At 40.1% G+C, this 26,893-nt stretch overlaps 2 protein-coding genes and 1 long non-coding RNA gene across 3 annotated transcripts; all 3 read right to left on the minus strand.

The window, feature by feature from the left end:
- Positions 1–5,631: 5,631 nt before the first annotated feature.
- LOC139149851 (sulfotransferase 1E1-like) lies at positions 5,632–12,719 on the minus strand. Its single transcript, XM_070721854.1, has 6 exons — positions 11,189–12,719; positions 8,817–9,076; positions 8,102–8,258; positions 7,556–7,650; positions 7,005–7,194; positions 5,632–6,238 (listed from the first exon to the last, which is right to left on the minus strand). Exons 1-6 carry the CDS (start codon positions 11,298–11,300, stop codon positions 6,126–6,128), a joined length of 927 nt encoding a protein of 308 aa, XP_070577955.1. The 5' UTR covers positions 11,301–12,719; the 3' UTR covers positions 5,632–6,125.
- A 1,145-nt stretch (positions 12,720–13,864) lies between these two features.
- Positions 13,865–25,151, minus strand: LOC139149850 (probable E3 ubiquitin-protein ligase MID2). The gene is made up of 6 exons (XM_070721853.1): positions 24,349–25,151; positions 22,482–22,577; positions 22,116–22,349; positions 21,347–21,369; positions 15,754–15,887; positions 13,865–14,713 (listed from the first exon to the last, which is right to left on the minus strand). The coding sequence occupies exons 1-6, from the start codon at positions 25,012–25,014 to the stop codon at positions 14,292–14,294; spliced, it is 1,575 nt and encodes a 524-aa protein (XP_070577954.1). The 5' UTR covers positions 25,015–25,151; the 3' UTR covers positions 13,865–14,291.
- Positions 16,671–21,336, minus strand: LOC139149852 (uncharacterized). Its single transcript, XR_011556156.1, has 2 exons — positions 20,872–21,336; positions 16,671–17,751 (listed from the first exon to the last, which is right to left on the minus strand). It is a non-coding gene; the product is annotated as an uncharacterized lncRNA (long non-coding RNA).
- Positions 25,152–26,893: the final 1,742 nt, after the last annotated feature.

Below are 26,893 nucleotides of genomic sequence, written 5' to 3' on the forward strand. Positions count from 1 at the left end.
GAGCTACAAAAGACAGTTGTACAATTTATCGGCCAATTTAGCGATAACACTATAAACACGACCACCGATGGAGATTTCGTGCTGGCCTATAAATGATGCCTTCATGTTGCTCTCTGAATCGATTGTTTGAACACCAAATGTGTTTTACTTGTCTCGCAGAACAAACCAATGCAAAAATTGACCTGTCATTAGACTCTCTGAATTGATGGAATGGTATTTGTGCACGGCGGTTTAAATTTGATTAGTGAGGGGATATGAGTAAAGCGATGGTTGCCGTGGCAACGGGCTACTAGTAACCGACATTCATTTCCAGGTATTTTTTTCGTTTTCTTGTACGACGATGAAGTTGTCGTCAGTTCGAGGCATTTATATTCCCACATCGCACGATTACGATAGCAGCTGAACTGTAATCGTTAACGACTTGGCACTCTTCTTCATAAAACTGCACCTTCGTTATCATTTCATGGACCAGAGTTCACCATCGTGTCCGAACATGCACTCATCTAATCACGCAAGATATCACAATATGTATGTATGTATGTATGTATGTATGTATGTATGTATGTATGTATGTATGTATGTATGTATGTATGTATGTATGTATGTATGTATGCATGCATGTATGTATGCATGCATGCATGCGTGCATGCATGCATGTATGTATGTATGACACGATTCGAATTAATTTAGGATAATTGGATATCGTATTCATGTTGCTTTAATCAGCAAATGTACGCTCATCTATTCCTTTTTGCAATTCACTGGTTTTCATGAGTAATTTGTAATATCTCTACTTTCAGCCGTATGACACCTATCACTTTTGATAAATGTGAAGAACTAGAAGATCCAATTATCTTAAATTAGTTCCAATCGTGCTGTATGTATGAATGTATGAATGAATGAATGAATGAAAATGAATGAATGTATGTATGTATGTATGTATGTATGTATGTATGTATGTATGTATGTATGTATGTATGTATGTATGTATGTATGTATGTATGTAAGTATGTATGTATGTATGTATGTAGGTGTATTTACCTGCATGGATGGATGAATGAATGGATAGCTACTGAGAAACATGATGGCATGAGAACAACCAAGCTATAAAAGTAAGTGCATTCAAATTAAGGAATAAAGTACGTCTTCATGCAAAAGCGTCATGGTGAGTTTTTGACGTGTTGACAGAGAGTAAACATGGCATGGACACGCCAATCTCCGATTTCAGGAGATAATATAGCTTCAAGCAGATGAGCAGATAATGCCCCAATACAAGTGGATTTTGCCTATAAGTAATTTAGTGGTGTTTAGTTTAATTGCCAAAGCTACGTTGAACCAGCATGACACTCAGGAGAATTGAATTGAATTGGAACGATGAAAACACTCTACTCCCTGGGGAGGGAGTATTATATTCTTTTGAACATGCAATGTTTTGGCGACAAAGGGAATCAACTGACATTGTCCGTGTCCTTAATATTCTGAGACAAGAAGAGAAGTTGATTGGTGTCACACGATAATGCGATGAATGAGCAACAAGGCGATATTTCAGTTTTTCTTGCCGCCTCTCCCATTTTCATATATTCAATTTTTTTTGATCGTTGTTTATTTCGAAGACAAGTTTTATCACGATAGCTTTTCCAACATAACTAGTACGGGAGGAGGGGAAAGGGAGAGAGTGTGTATACGTCGTTGAGTTCAAGCGGACAAATTTTATCTAGATAGGCATTCCTTCGCAGAGTGGCAACGGGACGTCGAAGATCGCCGCTTGAACGATTTACAACATAAGAGCGAAGCCATCGATTTATTTTAGACTTGCCTAGTGTCATATCCATAGGCCTTTTTGGTATTCATAGCTGCTGGCCTTATCAATCAAATGAATATTACATGAAGCATAAGCCCACTTTTTACCCTTTCCGCTTTTTTATCCTTCATGAAATTAATCACTCGGTACTTTCGGGCTGCCATAACTTGTCTGCCCGGCATTATGGATTGCCCATCTTGTGTCCCGGATGAATCAATGATCCCCTACTTTGACTGCAACAGACGAGGAAGGCATGTTGTATCCATGGAAACAATACATTGGTAACTTCAATAAATTTAACATTGTAGTTAATTAGCCTTTGGCAACGCAAAATAGCTCGTATTTTGGAATAATTGACGTTTTCAACAATTCATCTTGCGATTACTTTCAAAGAGCATGTGGTTTATTGTTATCATTATTTTTTATAATTTAGCATTTAAATCTAGATCGACGTTTTTTGACGAGCATTGCGCAAGGTGCCTCCTTGTATCGAAATTTATCATCGCGGAATATTAGTGAATAAAGAGGCGTTTCGATTCAGTTGAAAAAAAAAAATTGGGGCCGCGGGGGTGGATTAAACACGCGAAAGCTTTCGATTTCGACGCCAACCTATATCACTCAGTCGGAGGTCGTTTAACACTGATCGCTGCACATAGTTTAAAAAGTCATTAAAAAGTGGCTATCAGATGTGGCCATCGGGAGCGGATCGGGTAGCCCGCAATTTTTGCTGTGGTGATGGGTTACCTCCTGGTTTGTTTTCTTGAGATATTCTGTCACGGTGTTGGTTATTTTTGGTCGATGCGAGCGCTATTTCCCGCTTCGCTGATCATGTCAAAGTCGTCTGTCGAGCACCGCTGACTTTGGCGGTATTCGCTGACACATGCCCGATGATCCGCTGCTGGAGAGCCACCGCATCGTCCTGGAGCCTGTCAACTTGACAAGTGTGTCTTCAGGTCATCAAACTTTTACAAATAAATTTCATTCATATGTTTAATCATTCTTTTTCGTGAGCAATGATGGCGAAAGAGGTTATCCGTGAAATTAAGGTAAAGAAGAGGCATGCTGCAGAAATTTTAAGGGCCTCCGAGGAAATACTATTGTCGCTGTTTGTATTTCGATCATGAAGATGCATGATATCGTCAACTCCATTACTTCTTTGTTTATTCAGAATTCTACTGAAGCTCCCTCCCTAATCCCCTCCCACAGGCGTGATGTTTTCTGGGTAGTTTCTATAAGTGTAGTTTATTCTACGTTTCGACGTGATTAGCTATGGAAGAGAACGTCGAAACGTAGAACTACACTTATAGAAACTACCCAGAAAACATCACGCCTGTGTCCCCTCCCCTGTCTTTCCCTCTGTCTGTGATCCATACGACACGCCAAGGGCAATTTATCGAAAGACTCCCGAAGTGTACCGCATCTGAGCCTGAAGTTCGGATAAACACCACCGTGGCCATGGTAACCGAATGCTGTCTTGTGTCGCCTGACAACGAATCAACCCACCGCCCTGACAACACTGACGATGACGGGGTCAGCACACCGGCTCAAAGCACTGTGAACTCGAGGGTCTACAATCGCCTCTCATGGCAACCCACGCGAAGATTGGTCGACGTGGTACCCTAATAACCTTAACTTTCGAGTCCAAATCAGCCTTCGATACGCAACTGAGTCGAGCAACGGTCAAAATTACCAAGTTCCTCCGCCTCTTCCTTGAATGCCCTGGGCAAACACTTCGAAAGATCGGATGCCTGTCACCATGGCGATCTCAAGAGGCGCGCTCTTGATACTCTCTCCGCAATTCAAGTAAATTATGACTTGGGGTAACCTTGACAATGTTTGCTATTTCAATTTGCGTTAAAGATCTTGACATAGTGACTCTTTAACCTATCGCAAATGGCTCGTTACTTCCTGTTGATTTGCGATTTCACTTGATATCGCAAAACCGTGGAGCCAGATATCGCTTCAGGGTATGTGACGAAATCTAGGATATACGACCCAGTCGACGCGTTCTCGTGCCTATACCGACGCGTAGCGTGCAAGAGGTTAATCACTCTGCCTAACATATAAAGATCACAATCGCCCAGAAATCAAGTTTTCTTTCGAGTTGAAGTTTTCGTATGGGGTTCATCTCCCTTGCGACAAGGATGCTTTTGATAGGTTTAAAACGCAATCACGCCGCTCTGTTCCGGCGGTGGCGGCATGTTGCTCGCTGATGCTGTTTACCCATTTGGCGCAATTACGAGATAGTTCCCTTTAAGCCGAGAAGGCAGAATTATCCTTAATATATGAGTGTTTTCAGAGTATAAGAAATATTGTACGTCGGTACTTTGTGCAATTGCGTCAACTGGCTATTGCTTTTATTTTACACGGAAATTCACTTAGTACTTTTTGTACTTTCTGTCCTTTTTGTCGTAATAGAGGTACATTGATTGTACTTGAATGGGGACGTTGCCCGGGTAAATGTTCATAAAACGCCATGCCTTGAATATTCGTGATCAAGAATACGGCGTACGACGATGAAGGCGGGTATATTTCGTGAACTCCACATGACCCCATCACGACGCTACATTTTCTGTGCCCAAAATTCCAACAAGAACGACGCCCTCTTTGATGAGATTTTCTTTTCGACATTGATGCACATCTCTGAGGGCGCAACACAAGATGCAATAATGTGAAACGGCTACGTCATGAGAAAATTGAAAGTATCTATTCCTAGTTGTAAATAAAAGATGCCGTATCGGGACAAAGGTCACAATAACGATAGTATATTTTTAATAAATTCAAACCATCATAGTTACATGTAGGATTGTAATTGTGAGAGTCTTATTTATGATATTTTGTTGTTTTGAAATTGCCAAGGTTTATAGTGAAATGTTTTGATCGAGTCCTAGAAGTCTGCAGTAAGTTTTCACTTGACTTCCCTATGAAACCTTATGTTAAACAGCTACCTCATTTTCAGCATCTAAAACCAGTTCACATTTCAGAAAATTGATGTAAAAACGACATTAAAGCTCCATAAGCTGTATCTCTTGGCTATTTTTTTCAGAACTTTTGTTTTGTGGTTTCCCTAAGCTTACACTTTCTGCATTGAATCCCTAAACTGTAATTTAATGCCAAATATTTAGCACCTATATGAGTATAATCTCCATTGTTATTGTTGAAAATTTATTAAAGTCCGGACTAGAATTCATTTGTAAACAATAAACAATGATCACTACACACATACAAGCTGTGTTGACAAAAAGAATACTCGAAATTTCAGCATGACAAACGTATTAGTGTCAGACACTGTAGTTGATATACAGAAGCAGAATACTGAAAAACTTGCCACAAGTTACATCTTATGTCCCTTTAATAGATGCGACTTTTGCAAGGTCACGTTCAGTTCACATCTGTTTGAGTAAAGTGAACGCGCACCTTTCGTGCTCATCGCTATTTCCCGATCTAAAGAAGGGCTTAAATCTGTTTCTCTGTCTTTCTCTCAACCCTACATCCTGTCTGCCTGTCTGTCTGTCTGTCTGTCTGTCTGTCTGTCTGTCTGTCTGTCTCTCTCTCTCTCTCTCTCTCTCTCTCTCTCTCTCTCTCTCTCTCTCTCTCTCTCTCTCTCTCTCTCTCTCTCTCTCTCTCTCTGCAAAGCGACAAATGTCAATACGGGACCCATCGCACAAGGAGGTTGGTCTTAGTTTCCGTGGGCATATCTCTCATTCTGTCCAGTTTTTGCTCTTCATACATCTCATGTCATAATCGTTTAGATTCGGAGAGATCGGAACAAAAATTACGCATAATTGTTATACTGATTGTTATATTGATTTTTATTTACATTTGGACATTTATTAATGGTTTCATTTATTCATTTACCACTGATCCATTCACTCATTTTCTATATAGTCATTTGGCTTCACTGAAACATGCAGACTAAAATTAGCTATTATGACAAAAAGGTATAATTTAAATGAGTAAGCTTACAGGGTAGAAATTTAATCGTAATAAAAATAGCAATACTATATTTTTTCAAAGGAACATAAGATAAATAACAGGAGAAATATTTCAAGGAAAATGTAGAGAAATATAATTCTACGAGATAAACAAAATGACAGTAACACAAAGCATCTTTCGAAAATATCTAACTTATGTTTAGCATGACACAGACGATACGCTATGAAAACAAAGTGTTTCTGTTTACGAATGACAAGCTGGCGTGTCCAGTCTGTGCCTGTCTGGCAGATGGCATTAAATCCATCTTCCATTCTGCCGAACTCTCAGATCATCGTCTGTAGTCCTCACTGAGCGAGACTACGAAACACCGCGACGGCAGCTCGGGCAATTATAGTTCGAACTGAGGTTCGAAATCACTGTCCTTCATCCATTCCCGGTACATTTTGTCGAACGTTTCGTTGTCAGCCTCGCTGAAGACGGACTTCCAGCCGCCAACCTGCCCTGCGCGGGAAAACAATGGCGGGATAAATGGAATAAATAATATAAATAAAAATGGATAAATGGAGTTCAGTACAAAATACGGTGTGCGAAGGATGAGTGAGAACACAGTGTGAATATGACACCGTTGATTGCGATTCGATGGCGTTTGGCAGTTTAAAAAAAAAATTATTATGAGCTGTCTGCCCAGGCAGCCATTATCTAGTACATTACAGATATGCAGTTGGTAGCTTATCAGTATACATGTATTTTGAAAACGAATTCTATGAATCCTAGTTTTGAACCTTGGTCATGGATAGCTATGCCAATGTACATACGTGAGGATGAAGTTGATTGGCTGAACACAGTACATATCAACATGGTTACGGTATGGGTCATTAAGTGCCATGGACACAAGAAACAAACAAAATAAACAAACAACGAATTATCAACTTGGCCCATGGGTAAAATGACCTCCATCAGAAATTCAGTTGAGAGAAACGATGATTTGGCGCGGTATTTCTTTCTGTTTCAGTGTTTTCTGCCTTGTATTTCGACGACTACAAACCGCTTCTAGTTACATCGAACGTGTGACAACATTTCTTTCCGTATTGACAGAGAAGAAAGTGACATCACGCTTTTTATCAAAAATAAACATATTCCACTGAGGAATTCCATACTCAAACATGAACGAAAGGATTTTATATATCAAGCTTCCCCATTAAAACTCCATTAAAAATCTTGCCATGAATATGTAGGTGACAACCTTACAATTTGCATTATTGTTTACCTTTTCGTACAAATGGAGATTCCAGCGACGGGTCTACTTTCAGCACGTTCACACAATAGTCACTTTTCAGGGAGACGGGGTTTTGCTTCATTTTATCAAAACTGCAATGCTCGGCGATTCTTTGGATTACGTCATCACTTAGTTTCACGCCGAGGAATTCAGATATAATTCGAATATTGCCTGGCAAATCCTGTCGTACAACAGACATTTATCATTAATGTGTACAAAGGTTTGTTCATATATTTGGTTCAAATTTATGATTCACATACAAAATTGTCAAAATTGAGCCTTAATAATTTAATTATGTAACATGTGACGTTCTTTGATCAAGTTCCTCCCCAGTGCGCAGCTACCATTGAAAGATGGCAATGCACAATGTTGAGTTGCCTTGTCTCAACTCCCACGGATTTCGATCACAGCGCCATCAACGTTATCATGCTTTCCATTTGCTATTGCTATCGTTTTCTCTTGGTTTTTGGAGATGTGACTTTCCGTCCAACTGTTCATCTTTTGTCAAATTGAATTAGAGGCAATAATTCGAAAATTCAAACCTTTTTCATGTCTTCAAATGTGACGAAGCACACATTCGGTTCATGACGCCTCTTCCACCAAGTGAGAACGTGACTGGGCCATGTTGAGCCGTCATCTTGAACGACAAAGGTGACCAATAATAAGTAACGTTATGACTCTGAGAACTATTTGCGATATGATTCAAGTTTTGTGATTCGCTCATTCAACCTTAAGTCGTGTGAAAGGAATTCGTCATCGTAAAGTACCGCTGCTACGCTCTAAGTGCCGGAGAAACCTATCGAACCAATGCGTGATGATGATGATGATGATGATGATGATGATGATGATGATGACTGCTGTGTTGTTGTTGTTGGTGGTGGTGGTGATGATGATGATGATGATGATGATGATGATGATGATGATGATGATGATGATGATGATGATGATGACTGTTTTGCTGTCCTGTAGAACCACGTCATTTCATGCGGCATGCCATGCGGATAGTTCACAATTTTACGATTGGGGTAAACAGTCACTGACACTTGTAAATATTTTACAGAGCTAAGTACCACGGAACTGCAACTTACATACAACGGTATGAATTCCATTGCGGGCGTTCATGAAGTCCGGGAGGAAGTCACTAAAACCATCGTACGCTTTCTTATTGATCGCCGGTAGTTCCTTCTGTACGAAGTGGAAGGTAGAAACGGCGACATCTTTCGGGTTCCTTGCCACGTATATCACCTGCAGACAGCAATATTAATGTTTTTAGATCTCACAAGTCACATCTAATCTCCCAGTGCTAAAGCTTAGCAACAGTGGTCGAAATGAGTCTACAGCGGGCACAGAAGGCTCAGTTATAATACGGCCATAGCAGAACATGCCCATTCCCAACAAACTTTGCAATTTTCCCTTCATTCATCAAATGTGAAGATTACACTCCCCGAGTAACAGCAAAATCCAGCCCTCCCCTTCCCGATGTGCCCTTATGACCTGACAACCTGTGCATAAATAACGACGAAGGGGAGCTAGTGGTGAAGTACCTTTACATTGTCTCTGAACTGAGGTCAAATGTGTCAGGTTGTGATTCTGTAAGAGTTCATTATGCAAGCAAGGAGAACGTTTGACGTCCTAACTTCAAGAGCAAAGAGTTGATGATGATGTTATATATAAGCAAGTTAATCGAACTTGATGACAATGTTTTGGACCATGGTCTTTGAACAACCGGTTGGTCGAAGCACGGTCCGGACCGAGGTCGAGGGAATCGTCCTGTATGGCGGTCGGAGATAAATAATTTGTTACCTTTGGCCTCTTCTCTGCGAATTGCGTTGGTAGGAAATCGTCCCGCAAATGCGATACGATGACCCGCGGGGACTGTTGAGTGTCTATGTCAAATCCACCAGGCACGCCAAAGTTAGTGAGCAGTTCCTTCAAGATAGGGTCTTCGGCAGAAAGGACGAACTCCAAGTAGGGCGCCCTCACATCTGGCGGCAGAGCGTTGACTGCGGCGACGTCTCCTCCGTTCAACACCAAGGGAACTATCTCCTTCATCCACGTAGTGCCTTGGAAAACGAGAATATTGCCGTTAAAGCTAGTCCACGGACAAAATATCTGATCCTATCACTATCAGAGCAAATTTGTGCGCTGTCCTATCACGATTCCCGTCTACCGACATAGCTAGCGCTTCTTTTTGTCATGTAAACCTGTTCAAAGATGAAAACAGGAAAACGAGTGCATGGCTTTTCACATTTCGCTCGCTTTTTTACGTAATGCAGCCCTGGGAATTTTACAATTTGCAAGAGAATATCTCTGAACTATTTTCTTTCACGTGAAATACGGAGGCACAGGCGTGATACGAACTTGTTCAGTCACGGTTCCAAAATCCTCCGAGGACATTGCTACCCCACTTACGTATGTCGCTCGCGAGAGCTCTCAAGATTCGAGATATATTGCGAAGGGAAAGAATAGGTGTGTCGGAATTTGCAGATATCCGAACTATCTGTTTAGATAGATTTCGTTGTTAATGAAGCTGGTAATCCATCTCCAGACTGTCGACATCTCTCGTACCTATTTAGTTCGTCATCGTCGTTCGGTTTCATTCCACGCGATTGCCGTGCGTGGTGGCTCATCGCTAAAGGCAGGCTGCAAGGGGCTGACTGCCCGCTTAAAAGCTAAAATGACAGAATCGGTTGCTGTATACAATCTTTTCACGTCCTTTTTCTCCTCAGAATCTGTATCTAATTGCTCTATCTGCACGTGCCCTAATCTTTCGCTAATTTAGGGGGGAGACAGGTTTCTGTAGAAGAGACCGCTGAAGAGAGATCACCTTGTGTTGAGAAGGTAAGTTGTACGGATGTTGTGGGAACATGAAGGTGGGCAGGGCTACTGTGGAAAATCAAGACGGTTGCCGTATCAATTGCCCGCACAAGCTGTACAGGAGCATTATTAAAGGGACAATCAAAGTTTGGTAAAATTTTCAGTTTTTTTTCCCTGGAAAACAAGTATAAAGAATACGAAGGTAATAACAAGGATAAAAGCTATGTTTTGATTCTTGAAATAACAAAATACACAGGGCCGATAGACCTGTCGCAAGGATACATCACCACAATGTTGTGATTACGCGTAAATTACAAAGCTTTTTCATGCAGAATATTTAATGCCATTTATAACAAGTACTTTTCAAAATGTAAACCCTCTTTCTTCCAGTGTAGAGGACACAAAACAGGGATATTGTTATGTGGAGTTCGACCACAACAACGACCATGTTAACGATCTTGATGATCTCGAGGATGTGATTATCAGGTATGGCAGCGGCAACGCCAACAACAAAAACGATGACGAAGACAACAATGACGACATTATGATAGTCATCGTGCGGCTACACGTTCGACAGTGGCAACAACGCTTGCTAAATAAACTTACACATTGTTCTAATTTGGAACTATCATGGTATTAGTAAACACCGATTCCGCCCATCGACAGAACACACGTCGTCATTACATACCCTTTGCTGCTTAGAAAAAACGACAACGATAAGAGACATTCACGAAGGCAGACGGGTCACTTCTGCGGCCGTTGATGACAAGGAATACACGCACGTAAAAAATAAGTGATTTTGTCTATGGCCAAGATATTCGATGTTGCAGCTAATTTAAATAATTTGAAGCAATTTACAGCGTCATCAAGGTATTTGTCGTAAAATATCACACCTTGTAGACTGTATAGTGGGTGATTATAACACTAAAACATGAAGTGGTATTTGTAGACTTTCATATAGCGGCATGGCGGTTCATTAAGCTTTCAAATTCAATCAAACTACATCACCTTTCAAATTGGTTTTCAGTTAATGGTCCTCGGTGCCCAAAGCAACCTGCATCAACTTTGAACTTTGGGACTCCTGTCGAGTCAAGAAGCGTATCGACAGCGAGTTGAATTGCTATTATATAGAGGAACAGCGTCATTTATGCCAATTCATAACGCTATTATTCTTTTTAATTGAAAATAAAAGCCTAGATTTAGAAAATATCAATCTGCAACGATTCGATTAGATAGGAATGACATGAAAAACACGCAAAATCTACTCTCTCCTCTTGTTTCAGGAAAGCAAGCGAATGCCACTCGTGGCGACGTTTGTCGAATTATACTCGTCAGGCAGGCTTATCAGTCGTACTTACCAGACTTTGGATACGTTATTAGAAAAATGTCATCCTCTCGGACCTCAAACTTCTTCACCAGGTCAATGTCGATGCTAAATCCTGCGTTTTTGATTGTTTCCGAGTCGACCATTGTTATCTTGCAGACAATTCAGCGGACCGTTGGCAGGTATAGTCGCTCTGAGTTGAGTAGACGGACTCAAGGGGTGCAGCGTGCTGAGTCCCCTAGGGAGGGGGGGGGGGGTTGCCAAGACGGGAGGGGGATGGTCAAGAAAGCAGATTAAGTCAAACACAATCGTTTTGCAATGCAAGGAGCACACAACACCTGGATGCCCACTAGTTTTATTATGATGAGCCGAATATCGCATTCTCAAAGAAGGTTTACTCAGTCCACCAGGAACCCCGTACGAAATACCTCTGGCCGCACCATGTCTTCAGAACCATATTGTCACGATATCACCGCCACCACCACCACCACCACCATCACCACTGTACTACTACCAACACTTTCACCAGCAACATGCAAAAACATCACACTCTTTTTGTCCCTATCGTTCTTATAACCACGATGATCAAAACGCAACTCTTCGCGACTACTATACTTCAATGTTGTATTAAAAAAGATGGACGACAAGAAAATTTGCAAAGCCACAAAACCCTATTCCATGTCAATGCAATTGAACTACGAAACCAAAAAGAAAGATAAGTCTAGCATGCTCACCTATATACTTGTTTCGCACTCTATATTGCTCTCCCAAAGCTCGCCTGCGTCATACCTACACTGCTCACTGAACGGTTCATCTCTAAGCTCAATTAAACCGAAACTCGGGAGTTATAAATCTCTGATCAATACGTTCCCTGGTTAATTTAGTTAGCTTCCTGATTTCATGTACGCGTTACTATGGCAACCTGGGCACCAGATACAATGTCTAGGGGGACGTTATACAATCCACGCAAGTCTCTTTTAGATGCCAGCAGAGGAAACCTTGTCGAAAGGATAGTTGCGTGCACATTTGGAGTCCCGTCATATCATGATGTCATAGAACAGGCAAGCTTGGCGGTGCAATTCTTTTCACAAATCCTCATTTGAAATCAAGCAGCGAAAGGTTCAGGCCCAAACACAGGATTATTATAACTGCGCTGAAAAGTTCTCCCTTGATTTTCAAATCCAACGAAATGTGATGACATAGTTTAAAGCGAGCGAATTCGACGCCGGTCGATTCACCAGTTTCCGCCCATCAAACTGGTTATATGCCAACGTGACAACGATGTATCGGTTGTCCGGGAAACAGTGTGGGATTTCAGATCCAATTGCGGATGGAATTCTTTGCATTTCAGCTTATTTCCTTATTAGACCAACGGCCACTTTCCAATTACCCTGAAATGATGGCCGATACATCAATGCATATGTTATACTATTATATTCCTGTATTGAATGTTTTAGAGACTAGCTCACTCACCCTCCATGGTCGACGGTGAAATTTGAAAGCCGCATTTAATTCTATAACAGCCGCGTTTGAGCTTCACAGAGAATGAGCCTATTCTGCTATAACCATGGTGACGCTGATCAACAACCATTACTGGCCTTAATTCTTCCTAACTACATTTTCATGAAATTCCAAGCACAGTCCTGTGTTCCAAGTCAATCTATAACGCTGACGCACGAGTCTGCTATGCAATATCCTTCCTGTTTTTATTGTTCTAAATGTTTATTGATTGATTATCTTAAATGCACGTAACATGTCAGCTTAACCCCTCTTTATGTATTCCACGTTTCAAAATTTCATAGGACCTCCCGGTGGCTGAAATATTGCGGCTGTTAAAGCTGGTTCGTATAATCATAGACCCTTAGGGTCTATGGTATAATCCACGATGCCCACCTTAAAATATATTTTTCACAGTTCAGAGGGCAATTACCGTTCCCATATATCGATAGCAATTACTTGAAATCATGTTTGGTTTACACTACTGCAATCCTTCAAGTCAACAGACAAATGTGTACCTCCTGAGGTCAACTGTCTGCACCAATGTGCCGATGTAAGCTAACCATATCTCCGGAAGTGACGTCACGGTGGGGAGGCATTCCATTCCAGAAATTACCAATATAAATCGTTTTACAAACAGAAGAAAAAGTCATTACGCTTCGCAGACATCGGCAACATTCTCGACACTCGCATCTTGCGCCGCAAATGCAATGTCCGTCACATAACCTTAGGGCCCATCGAACATGTATCGGAATCCGAAAAACGGTCCGTGAGAGAGATCTCGGCAGAGCACAATACAAATGAATATGAAAACAGATTGACACACCATATCCTTAAGAAAACCCTGGTATAATTTATTGCTTTGATAACATGATTAGTTTTAATTTGATTTCGTACCTCTTTCTGAAAATCGTCTCTTTCCGGTAATCTACTCTGCATAAATTATGATATACTGTTCTATGCACTTGACAAATGACAAACAAGACGTACAACTAGAATGTCCATATCAGCCACTGCAATCAAGGAGTTAGACGGCCACATTCAATATTGTCAAGAGCGAATTATCATTACGCAGCCTGGGGAATAATAACACGAGAAACATTTCCAATCGTTCAGAAAGAGACTCGTCAAAATGGAATAGAAAAACACACAGTAGAGTTTATAAAAGCCAAAAGTAAAGCCAATGAACACAAAAACAACAAATAACATCATCTGTCCTCAGTACATGTATTGTATTTTATACGAAAAATCAAAAGTAATATGTTGTTATAAAAATCCTCAACTATTGTCCTGTCAAGGTTTTTCTACATGGATTATAGTGCTTGCTATTCATATTTTAACACCAGATATTATATCAGCAAATTCGAAAAAAATAGCGATTCGATATGCATTTTTTATGCTACGATTCTTCCTATGCATCATAAACGAAAATACAACTACCCAGCGAGATTTGTTTTGATATCGTCGTTATTTCTCGTCCTGACATTATTTTAGTTCAATTTTGTAATTTTCATGATAGATAGCAACAGCTGGTAACCAAGAATAGTTATGGATATCGAGGCCTGTGAACAAATGTAACAATTCATGTGTACTTCCATCAGCAAAAGTGATACTTGATACACTGGGATCGAATGTGACTCTTACACAAGAGATGCCTTTTTCTTTTCAATAATTTTCGTGATGTTTCCATCGTAACTGTATGCGTACTTGTACTTTTTGTTTCGCTTTGTAAGACTCATGCTACAAATGGGGTAGGACGATTGGCTTTCTAATCGTTGATGCCTGTAGGCGTGAGTTGCCATGCTAATGGTATAATTAGCATCAACATCCTCAAGGTTTTCCTTCTCCAATACGCTGCATTCCCAAAACAGTCTACCATAGGAATAGTTGAAATAGGTGGATCCAAGAACAGCAAAGCAGGGTCCTTCGAAGGCCCCGGATATCCTACAACTTAATGTTACCGTTGCAAGGGGCACTGCAATCAGTTCGACCGTTTTCCAATGCTCTTGGTCGATGAGCAAGTTTGGATGGGCGGTGTCGCTATTGAAGTTGAATTGCAAAGCTGAAATAAGCAATAAATACAAAAAAATTGTATTCTCAAAGTCCAGGACAGATGCCTTTTGGTGGCCAGCTCTTCTTTCATGTTGTGTTAGGTTTACTTAATAGGAAACACATCAGTTTAAATTTTTGCAGAGGTAATTGGTACACAATAATTTTGAGGGAAGGACGTTGATTTACGACGAAGCGGACTACTTTTAAAAGGTTAGTCGACTGTCTATGGTGACAATACAGTGCGTTTCACCTAGGTATCGCAACTCAGCGTATGAGACGGACACAATCCACGTACAAAACAAACGATAAGCTTGGGTATCACGACACATTTGAAAGTCACCGACTCATTGATTAATTACAGTAAACCAGCATGGGGCAGCCGCTCTGTCTAGACTGAGAGATACACGTGATCTACATGTATTGCTTTTTTAGTTAATTTCTGTTGAGAATACCTTCACCTCTTGAACTCTTAGCTGAAATTGTAGAAGAAACAGTTACATTGTAGATCAAGTCTAGTCAACTGTTATCTCTCAGTCTAGACAGAGCGGCTACCCCATGCTGGTTTACGAGTCTGTGACTTTGAAATGTGCCGTGATACCCAAGCTAATCGTGTGTTTTGTACGTGGATTGTGTCCGTCTCAAACGCTGAGTTGCGGTACTTAGGTGAAATGCACTGTAGTCTGCTGTAGGCAATCAGATGGAATGATTAGCATCGACAGAACAATCCTTGTTCTCCTGTCTTGAAAATCGTCCAAAATTTCAAAAGAAAAAAAATGGATTAATGATGACTCTACAGATGACGAAGTGAGACTGACTTGTTGCTTCAAAGCAAATCAAGTACAGTCAAATATATTTTCAATTCAACCTTTTTTTGGACTGATACGTGGATTTCACGGCTCCTATTTCGAGCGGGAAGTAAAAATAAATTCAAATTGCGAAGCAACTAGAAAAAATGTAAATGTCGAATATTTTAGCCACAGGTTCTGATGTGATGTGGTCAATTATAGAGTCTTTTCTTTCCCCTTGAAGAGAAATAACAAATCTCCCCACCTGTCAAGTATCCTAGGTTGAATGTATCAAGATTACTCGTGATAGTGCGTGTATTTAGATTCATCGGATCAGATGATTCGTTCTTCACGGGATTTTGACAGTTAGGGCCGTACTTGTTCGACCCGGTCGATAATCTGGAAGTAATAAAACAAACACCAAGTATGTTTTCATGACAATTGTATGGGTTTTGCAGACGCGTACAATATTTTTTACGAATAAGTAAATTAATACATCAATCTTTTCTACCAAAAAACAGAAATTGTTTTGTAAAAACTGTATTGCGAAAGTCGTAGTCGATGAGGATTTTTTATATGCAGGTTGCTTTTGAATTGACTACAACGGCGAACTTCAGAGTGTGTATGACCATAGGGAACAATTGCCATATCCGTCCCCAGGGGTTAGGGTAGGGGAAGGGATGTCTTGGTCTCAGCAGCAGGTTTCTTGGTTGTATCATTTATCTTTAATACGGTGGAGTATGACGTGTAGATTTATACTATCTGGTTTTCTGAAGATTTCTTGTTGAAGTTGTTCTCTTCACTGTATCATAGACCCTAGTTTTCTCTACAGGCTATGACTGCATGCATAGTCATAGTGTCATGTATTTGTCCTGTGATAATCTTACGCTGTTTTATCATGAGTGTAATTGCCCAATGGCCAAAGCAAGCAAGTGTAAAATAAGTTACTAGTCTGTGGGCGCAGTCACCAGATTATCACCGGATTTACTTTGACACATTTAAAGTCAACAACGAACAAACCGGTGGCAATGTCCTCCGTTATACCGGTCCTCACTGGTGCGTTCGTTGTTGACTGTCAAAGCCAGTGATAAACTGGTGACAGCTTCCACAGATTAGTAACTTATGTTATAACACTCACTTCGATCGTCTTACGAGCAGGATACCAGAGATCGACCAGAGTAGTGGCTTGTGGATAACAAATGACAATCTTTATTTCTTCGATAAAGATGCTTACAGAAGAGCCACTGATGTTAAAAGGCTACTCTATCAACTTAACACCCAACTATATAACTCCTTAACTTAATTATACATGGAAATGCGATTCAACCCATTACAATAATTCAAGGTAAAACTTAATTGAACAAACAACTATAAAAACAATGAGCGGGTAATGAATTACAAATCTTAATCAGTGGAACTGTTTCATAAGTTACTCTTCCGGAGAACTCTCGTAAATTAATTAGACACTGGCGAAAACAACATATTATTATTAGAAACGTCTACCCTTAAACTTTCAACTTGTTCATACAAACATCCGTTTATGCTGACATCATCCTATACGAACATCTGCTCAACTAACTTTTGTCGTTTCAACAATTAAGAGTATGCGTGAATTAGATGACACTTATATGCAAAATTACCATCAACTTTGTGTTGTTTGTCACAGTACCCAATTAACACATAACTGTTAGATTTCATGAAATCAAGTTACGTAAAATTCACAGAGTAGGTTCACTTAAACTGTTACACAATGAACTCTGTACTATACTGAAAGTTTGAACTTCGTACCACACTGAGAAACAAATTTCCTCCGTAACACTTACCCTTGCTTGCTTTGATAAGTAATTTACCCTTGCTTGCTTTGGAGCATTAGGCTATCAGACGCATCAGCTATTAGACGCAACACAGTGATAAAATTCGCAAATACATAACACAGTGAGTGAGTGAAGGAGAAAAAGAAATCTTTGCAAAACCAGTGCTAACAAAAGATCAAGACACGAAAAGGTTTGTAGTATAAATCTTTATTGGCATACCATATACTTCAACGTATACAAATGAACGATAGCAACAAGAAACCTGTGCTGAGACCAGGACACATCTACCCCCACCCTCAGCCGTGGGTACGAACATGACAACTGTTCCCTATAGTATGACAAGTATGGGTAGAATAGAGAAGGAACTCCGCAGACTCAGAGAAATGATGCGCGCACACCGATGCACATTATGTGGAAACCCATACATTCAACATCGGAGATTGGACAACCTGATATGGTGTCCAATCCATGCCAAAATTACTACTTTGATTTTACAACACAACATGCCATTCCGAATTCTATTTTACAATTCAACATGCTATTTCACAACACAACATGCACTTCCAAATCCTATTTTACAACTCAACATGCTATTTCACAACACAACATGCCATTCCAAATCCTATTTTACAACTCAACATGCTCTTCCCAATTTCATTTGACAACACATCATGCACTTCCAAATCCTATTTTACAACTCAACATGCTCTTCCCAATTTCATTTGACAACACAACATGCCATTCCAAATCCTATTTTACAACTCAACATGCTCTTCCCAATTTCATTTGACAACACATCATGCACTTCCAAATCCTATTTTACAACTCAACATGCTCTTCCCAATTTCATTTGACAACACATCATGCACTTCCAAATCCTATTTCACAATTCAACATCCCATTCTAAAGCTAGCTCTGCGGAGCAGGGCAGTGTTACTGGCTATCGAACAAGATTCAAAATGGCGGACGCGAAATGGTCCCCTCGCACAGAGAGAGAAATGCGAACTTTGCACAAGTCTAAAAACGCAGCTTAGCACATTGTGTATCTAAACAAATGAGCGTGCTCGAAAACTAGGATCGATCACGATTATAAATGAAAAATTGGCTGTTTTTGGAAAAGAAACTGCGCGCTGCAATCAGCAGTTTTGTCTATTGTGCACCGTGCGTGGGAGGCTTATCGTGAAAGACCGAGATTTACTATACATGGCGCATCTGATACGGATATGGTCCCATCGCATAGAGAGATGAAATAGGCTTTGTGTAAGTTCAAAAGCACAGCTTAGCTCATCGTGCATCTAGACAAGTTGAGCGTGCTCAAAATAGGAGATCGATCACGATTTGGGTGAAAAAAACCGATTGTTTTCGGTGGAGAAACTGCGCGTTGCAACCAGTGGTTGGTTTTGCCTATGGCGGTCAGCAGGCTGTGGTGGGAGGCCTTTAGCCGGCAAGGGGTGGACCATTGGTGAGTGGAAAATTTTCGACAAAAAATTTCCCCACAAATTTCAATAAAAATAGTCAGCCAAAGAAACTTGAGAAAAACAGATGACGCACTTAGGTAAAAGGAAAAAAATCCGTCAAAAGTTACTTTCTGAAACATTTTTATTTTAGTCTGCATCAGATATACTATGATTCTTTGGCCAAGAAGGGGGTGGAGGGGAGATCTGAAGGGTATAATCGTGGCCAGTAAATGGAGTAACTTTTTTATTTTATAACTTTTTTGGTTCTGTTTATCATCAACTAAGCCTCAGCAAGCGGAGATGTAAAATACGAATATGGGGCCAGACAAGGGTCAAAGCTCTGTTGGAACGGACTTCGCGAGAAAGACTGTGTGGATAACAACCGATAGAGGTCGCTGTAATGTCGCTATCCGTATTCTTCTGCACTATTGCATTTCACACGCACGGTATTCAACCGTCAAGACAAGTGTACAAATGAAATTTTGAAAAGAAAATACGATTTGTAATGTTTAATTGTAAAATAAAGTTTAAACATTACAATGGAAATCAGTTTCGTTGAATAGTGAAATACAAAGAAAGTGATTGTTGTCATATGGTTGGTGAATATTTCCCATTTTATGTACCGATGCAAGCTGCCTGAATTGTTGAATTCTTGTTAATTAATCATAGTGTAAAGACCCACAATACAGTTGTTAACAATCGATATCACAGATATGATTTTTACATTATCTTATATCTCGAATTACTTTACGATGCCAAACTTCAGTGAAAGAAAAAATATGATAAACAGAACAAAAAGTTATAAAATAAAAAAGTTACTTCATTTACTGGCCACGATTATACCCTTCAGATCTCCCCTCCCCCCCTCTTGGCCAAAGAATCATAGTATAGGCCTATCTGATGCAGACTAAAATAAAAATGTTTCAGAAACTTTTGACGGATTTTTTTTTCCTTTTACCTAAGTGCGTCATCTGTTTTTCTCAAGTTTCTTTGGCTGATTATTTTTATTGAAATTTGTGGGGAATTTTTTTTTCAAAATTTTCCACTCCCCAATGGTCCACCCCTTGCCGGCTAAAGGCCTCCCACCACAGCCCTGCTGACCGCCATAGGCAAAACCAACCACTGGTTGCAACGCGCAGTTTCTCCACCGAAAACAATCGGTTTTTTCACCCAAAATCGTGATCGATCTCCTATTTTGAGCACGCTCAACTTGTCTAGATGCACGATGAGCTAAGCTGTGCTTTTGAACTTACACAAAGCCTATTTTCATCTCTCTATGCGATGGGACCATATCCGTATCAGATGCGCCATATAGTAAATCTCGGTCTTTCACGATAAGCCTCCCACGCACGGTGCACAATAGACAAAACTGCTGATTGCAGCGCGCAGTTTCTTTTCCAAAAACAGCCAATTTTAATTTATAATCGTGATCGATCCTAGTTTTCGAGCACGCTCATTTTGTTTAGATACACAATGTGCTAAGCTGCGTTTTTAGACTTGTGCAAAGTTCGCATTTCTCTCTCTGTGCGAGGGGACCATTTCGCGTCCGCCATTTTGAATCTTGTTCAATAGCCAGTAACACTGCCCTGCTCCGCAGAGCTAGCTTTAGAATGGGATGTTGAATTGTGAAATAGGATTTGGAAGTGCATGATGTGTTGTCAAATGAAATTGGGAAGAGCATGTTGAGTTGTAAAATAGGATTTGGAAGTGCATGATGTGTTGTCAAATGAAATTGGGAAGAGCATGTTGAGTTGTAAAATAGGATTTGGAAGTGCATGATGTGTTGTCAAATGAAATTGGGAAGAGCATGTTGAGTTGTAAAATAGGATTTGGAAGTGCATGATGTGTTGTCAAATGAAATTGGGAAGAGCATGTTGAGTTGTAAAATAGGATTTGGAAGTGCATGTTGTGTTGTGAAATAGCATGTTGAGTTGTAAAATAGGATTTGGAAGTGCATGTTGTGTTGTGAAATAGCATGTTGAATTGTAAAATAGAATTCGGAATGGCATGTTGTGTTGTGAAATAGCATGTTGAATTGTAAAATAGAATTCGGATGGCATGTTGTGTTGTAAAATCAAGTAGTAATTTTGGCATGGATTGGACGCCATAAACCTGATGTTCCGCAGACGCATTCTACTTCACTTGATTCTTGTCCGCTCGATGCTTTGTAAAATATCGTTTTTAGGAGTTAAAGGCCGCAATATTGATACATTTTAATGGACAAAAGATATAGCGGCGCTCGACGTTATCATTGACAAGAAATGTTATATCTCCTTGGTCTCCACAAAGAGACGAAACCGTAGAGTCCTCTGAAATTGCAATAGATCTGCATCGTTTCATAACACTATGATGATAGTGATCACTTTTCGATGTCGAATTATTATTATTAATCGGCCGATTTGGTCCCTTTGTATGCATAAAATGTTCTATATCTGGATTTTCTACCGCATTCCAAGTATCTTATCACCGAATAATATAAGTAACCCTACGCATCTACATACATACATACATACATACATACATACATACATACATACATACATACATACATACATACATGATTTGGCGATTTTCTATTTTATCTTACCTGTCCCGTAGATATGCCGTTCTCTGCGAACACAAACAATAAATAACAATAGGTTAGGTTAGGCTGTGTCGGACAGTCGTTCCAAACATTGTGTATGCACCATTGGGATCGTCGCAGGGATGGTTAGAATAAAAATATAGATTTTTTACTTCACAAATTGTCGTAATTAAGCCATGGGTCTCTTTCTACAATAGCTGAATGCGCTAATATAGCGCAGCATCTTTAAGAGGGAGGTGAAAGTGTATTACCTCCAGACATTTATACTTTTCTTGTGTACTACGCGAGTATCTCTTTGCTAAATGCTGCAAAATGGAACTAAAATTTCTACTATTTTCTCTCTTTATTTTAAACTGGCAGCCGTGCGTAGAATATCGGGCAATTGTAACTTAACGGCGGAGAGAGAGCAGTCCCAGAGCATTAGATATAGCATATAGCATATACATATACGATCCGCCTCCCTGCAGAGAATGCCAAATCTCTAACACAGCGGTCAAGTGTATTTGGAGCTGTAGTCTTTGCCGTGAATATAATGACATGTGTTGGCTACAGATTGCTTAACTTTTTGGCCCAGTAGCTCTGTGCATTCAGGCCATCCACCCGCCAGCTCTCAAAGACGAAGGGCAACAGCTTGGCAACTTTAAATAGCGGGACTGTACTCGTAATAAAGTGATAGCGAGACCAGATTCGTATAGTTAGCTACGCAGTAAGCGCGAGAAATTTCAACTTCCAAACAGAAATATCGTTTGAGTAACTATGACAATAATCTCACCAAGAGAAAGGGCTCGATGTCTTGAATTTCCGCAGCCTGGCGTATAAGTTGTACTGTCCCACTGTTTTCATCCAAAAGTTTCAGACATGCCTTTTTTTGATCCCGTAGTGGACACACTTTCGCCGCAGTGTTGATCAAAATCTCCTTAAAAGCCCTCTTTTCTGCCGCGTCGACGGCTTTATGCAGTTCGGCGAATTCCTTTTTCACCTTGGCTTCCATGTCTTTCCCACCGTCCTGAAATGCACGTATTAGAATATCATGAAACGCGACCCATCATGGTTGATGCCGATCAATATACTGAAACAGTCAATAAACGGTTTGGCTCGTTAATGAAGTGTAATACATAAGTGAAGGAACATATCTTACCTCGATTTTTTCAATGATTTCTTCCAGCTGTTTGGTGAAGTCGTGAAGCGCTTGGTTCTTTTCGGCGAGGCCTTGTGCTCCAGTCATAAGAAACTCCTACATAAGAAAATGGCCGTCAGTCTGTGCGTTTGTTTGTCATGGAAAAACATTGGAAAGGGTTTCATTATTGCCCTTTGCTCTTATCGTCATGTAAGACATTGATCTTCACAATGTATTGGCAAAGGGGCAAGAAACCCAGTTTTCAATGAGTTAAAAATAAGGTTATCACTCTTAAAAACTTGATGCATCAGCCACTTTGCGTTTGGAGCGTATGCAATCGTGCTAACTCTCATTAGTCATACTAAAAAATAATTTACATCGAATTTCAAGCCAAGGTTGACACCAATATCCTGTACAGGGACGAAGTTTTGACATCTTTCTTAGTTAACATACAGATTTTTGGGAGTCAAGGATGCTTAATCTTTCCTCGATGTGTGTGTTTGATCCGATGAGTTTCGGATGTAATCCAGTAACTTTTGTGTATGTCCACTTCTATTTGCCAATTTCAGCCTCCTGTAAACTAAAATTATTTTCCTTTATTTAAACTGGTCATTGATATGATCGCCTAAGATATTTCATTTTGTAAATTGACCTTTGATCATATTTAATGAAAGATGATATGTACATGTATGTCCTCGTTTCAACATTTAAGTATATGCCCCACTATGATGATCTAACCGTCGTGCGCCCTCAACATTTGCCCTGCATAGATGAGTCTTGCCTCGCTCGATCAGACCGTTGAGGGCAAATCCTCAAATTGCAGAATATCAGCGTCGCGCTGTTAATCGTGTGTTACTTTTAACTGTTTAAGAAAATTTCTACCTATGTATACGAACTCAAGGTCAAGCTTTCACCTTGATACCATCTTTTCAATACCCTGGAAGGAAAACATACCTCTGTGTTTTGTTGATACTTTTCATCATTCCGACTAACTGAACTTTTTGTAAAATTTGTTTCAAATTGTTTGTTGTGCTTATTTATGCATTTTGACATATTACTTCAGATGCAAATGGATGCTCATCTGTTACCAGCTTACCTTCTTTTATGTTAGAATGCGCCCCTGGGACAGATATTCGGGTTCTCAACTTTTTAGTTCTTTTCTAGTGTACCTCTTGTATATCACTTGTGGGGATCGTCTTAAAGCTCTTGTGTAAGAAAAATGTTTACCCGAATCGAAACTTTTATTTTCCTCCACAAGTACCAAATTTTGCACGGTGACTCTTGATTTTTATTCTTGATTTGGTAAGGGAATAGTTGAACGTTTCATTTAGGAAAGTTTTGGTAAAAGTTTACATGTTAGTCTTTCACTTTCGAGGCACATACGAACAAAACCAAACAAGGCGTCCAGGATACGTCACATGTGCCATTCTGCTGGCGCGATCACGACATCGATCCCCGCCGCGGTCATTGCCATCGGAACCTGTCGACGTGTCCACTTCACTCGTGTTACATTAACGGGGGCAATAGCCTCAATTTATGATTTGTTGTTGTTATGCTCTCTTGTACTCGCCGATGTATTTTGAAATAAACAAGCACTTGCCTTCAAAAAACGATGCATTGTTTACGAAATGCAATGTTATTATTGAGAAATATGAATTCTATTCCGGACTGAAGCTCAGTTTCAACATCACACACATAAAGATTGTGTTCACAAGTTGACGATTTGGCATTTCAATATGATTTTCAGAATTGAGCAAGAACTGAGTGTAAACTGCTGACGGATTAGAAATAAGTGAAATATATCAGAAGACCAGCCATAGCCATGCGATTGACATATTCACCTTGACCTGCTGTCGCGATGGCAAGTTGAATATTATAATTATCCTACCTTTTCTTGCTGAGAAACGGTCTTTAGTTCGGCAACGCTGTGGCTCTGATGACCGCCAAATCTATCGCACAAATAGCAGATTGGTGTACGACACGAAGAGCAGAACAGTTTAAGCTGTTCGCCTTCGTGCATCGGGCAACTAATCAGACCGGGTACAGGGTCGTTGGTAGCGGTCACCATCTGGTGTGAGGCAAATCCGCCGCGGTTGTTCGGATGGAACACCGTGAGGCACTTGTCGCAGTAGGAGAGCTTGCATACGGTGCAAGTCTTCACGGCCTTGCGGGGCTCTTTCTCACAGACGCTGCACCAAACCACTTCTTCCTTGTGCTTCACCTTTTTGCCATCCCGAGAACACGACGCCTTGTAGTTCTCGATTATTCTGACCAGCAGATAGTCTTTAGGAAATCCATTGAAGCATTTGGATTCTACAGTGACCTCTTTTTCGCATGTAGGGCATGTCATCTTTGGCGGAGAGTCGCCGTCGCCTTTCGACTTGTCTGCGCCTTCGATGCGCTTTTTGAAGTCGACTTCCAGGCATTTTTTGCAAAAGGTGTGGTTACACTTCAGGATAATAGGAACACTGAACAGCTCGTAGCAGAGAGGACACGACAGCTCTCTCTGCAAAGCTGCTTCGTCCAACGCGTTCTCAGCGTTTGGCGATGCCATTTTCAAGTGCTCCGTCCTGTAAAGATAGGAAAAAACGACTGAAAAGTCTGCGTGACTGACAGTCGATAGTACCCTCACCCATGCCCAGCCAATCGCTACTTGTGTTTCGTGACCTACACCCAATTGCAGCAAAACTGTTTTGCACACGTCTCCAATTTCGTCGAAATGCCATCACACTTTCTTTCGCTTTCTCCTTCTCCGAATTCAGAATATTCATTTCAAGGAATTGGGTCACAATAACATGACAAATGGCATTACATTCAAAGTACAGGGGTGTCCCTTGCATTTGTTTTCCTTTGATGGGGAAAACCAAACACACGGGTATTTCTATTTAACTTGTAAGCTTACAGCTGAGGTTGTTTGTATGGGTATGATTATTCTAGGATTTTTATTTCATTTTCAGTTGAACTAACCTACATTGCATGGATATATTAATAAAACCTGAACAGACAAACCTGTTTTAACCTTTAAAGGGAACTTGCAACTAAGACTGGAGCAATATATATACTTACTACGCAGATTTCTGAAATCTTTTACGACGAGTGTCTTTCATATGTGTGAAGGCGGCAGTTGATGACTGACCGAGTATTGACAAAAATAAGGAGAGACATTTTCGTTCAGTTGTAAGAGAAATGAACCAACAGTGCAACGCCGCTAAATAATTTCAAAGGTGAGAAACTGGTAGACACGCGTTGTCCACCATTAGACCTCTATCATAGGTCAGAAACAGTGATTGAGAGATTGTGTCAGAAAGGACCGTGATCGGGTCAGTCTACATGTCTGTCTGTCAGTCTGTTTGTCTGTCTCTGTTTGTCTGTCTGTCTAGATTCTATATCTAGTTCTGCGCGGCGTCAAAGGGACAAACTGTCCTCACAATATGGTAATGGTAACCTGAGGGCGCGGTAAAGGTCGGTGGCGGCCAAACGAGGAGCCTTGTAGCAAACGCAGAAGAACAAAGTCTCCATGAAGACGTTAGCAGAGCACACTTCTTTTTAACATCGATAAATCGGACGAACTTTCAACTTTCAGACAGGAACCATGCTCCTAAGGAAATATTGAGTCACTATTGCATGGCAGTCTATGAGAAAACTGTGAACAATGTTTTTTCCAGTACAAAAGTAGCAATAATGTGGATGTATAGTTGTTTCACGATTGATATAAATGCAATTCATTTGAATAGATTGATTACAAGTGCATATGTGCAGAAGAAATATTATTTTGTAATTTTACCGAATATGTTCATCCACTATACATGGTAGTCTATGAGAAAACCATGAAATTTTTTTTCCAATGTAAAACTAACAATATGTTTGAATTTATAGACGTTTGGTATAAATAACACGATTGGAACTAATTTGGGATAATTGGATCTTTATATTTCTCAAATTTCTCAAAAGTGTTAGATGTCCTACAGCTGAATGTTGTAATATTATAAATTACTCATAAAAACAAGTGTGTAACTTAAAAAGAAAAGCAGATGAGCTTACATTTGCATATTAAATTGACATTACTTCACCATGCAATTATCCCAAATTAGTTCCAATCGTGTTAAATGTACTTGATTAAAACAGAGAGAACAAATATGATATTGGCGCTTCATCCAAAAATAATAATTAACTTCTCATGGTAATCTAGCTAGACGTTGACTTTGAAACATTTTCCACGACAAAACTTGCTATATCTGTGCATTTATATGAATATGTTGTTAAATAATGACTTTTTGGCTGTAGAAAGTTCCTTGGCAAGTACAATTATAAGCCAAACTATAAATGAAGGTAAACATTAGAGTTACTGTCCCTTGTAATTTTGAATAACCAATTGTACTTCATTAATTGATATAATTATTTATTGTGAAACGTGATCTCTTTTTAATTGAATT

This window comes from Ptychodera flava, chromosome 14, assembly GCF_041260155.1.
Source record: "Ptychodera flava strain L36383 chromosome 14, AS_Pfla_20210202, whole genome shotgun sequence".
Classification (NCBI taxonomy): Eukaryota; Metazoa; Hemichordata; class Enteropneusta; family Ptychoderidae; genus Ptychodera; species Ptychodera flava.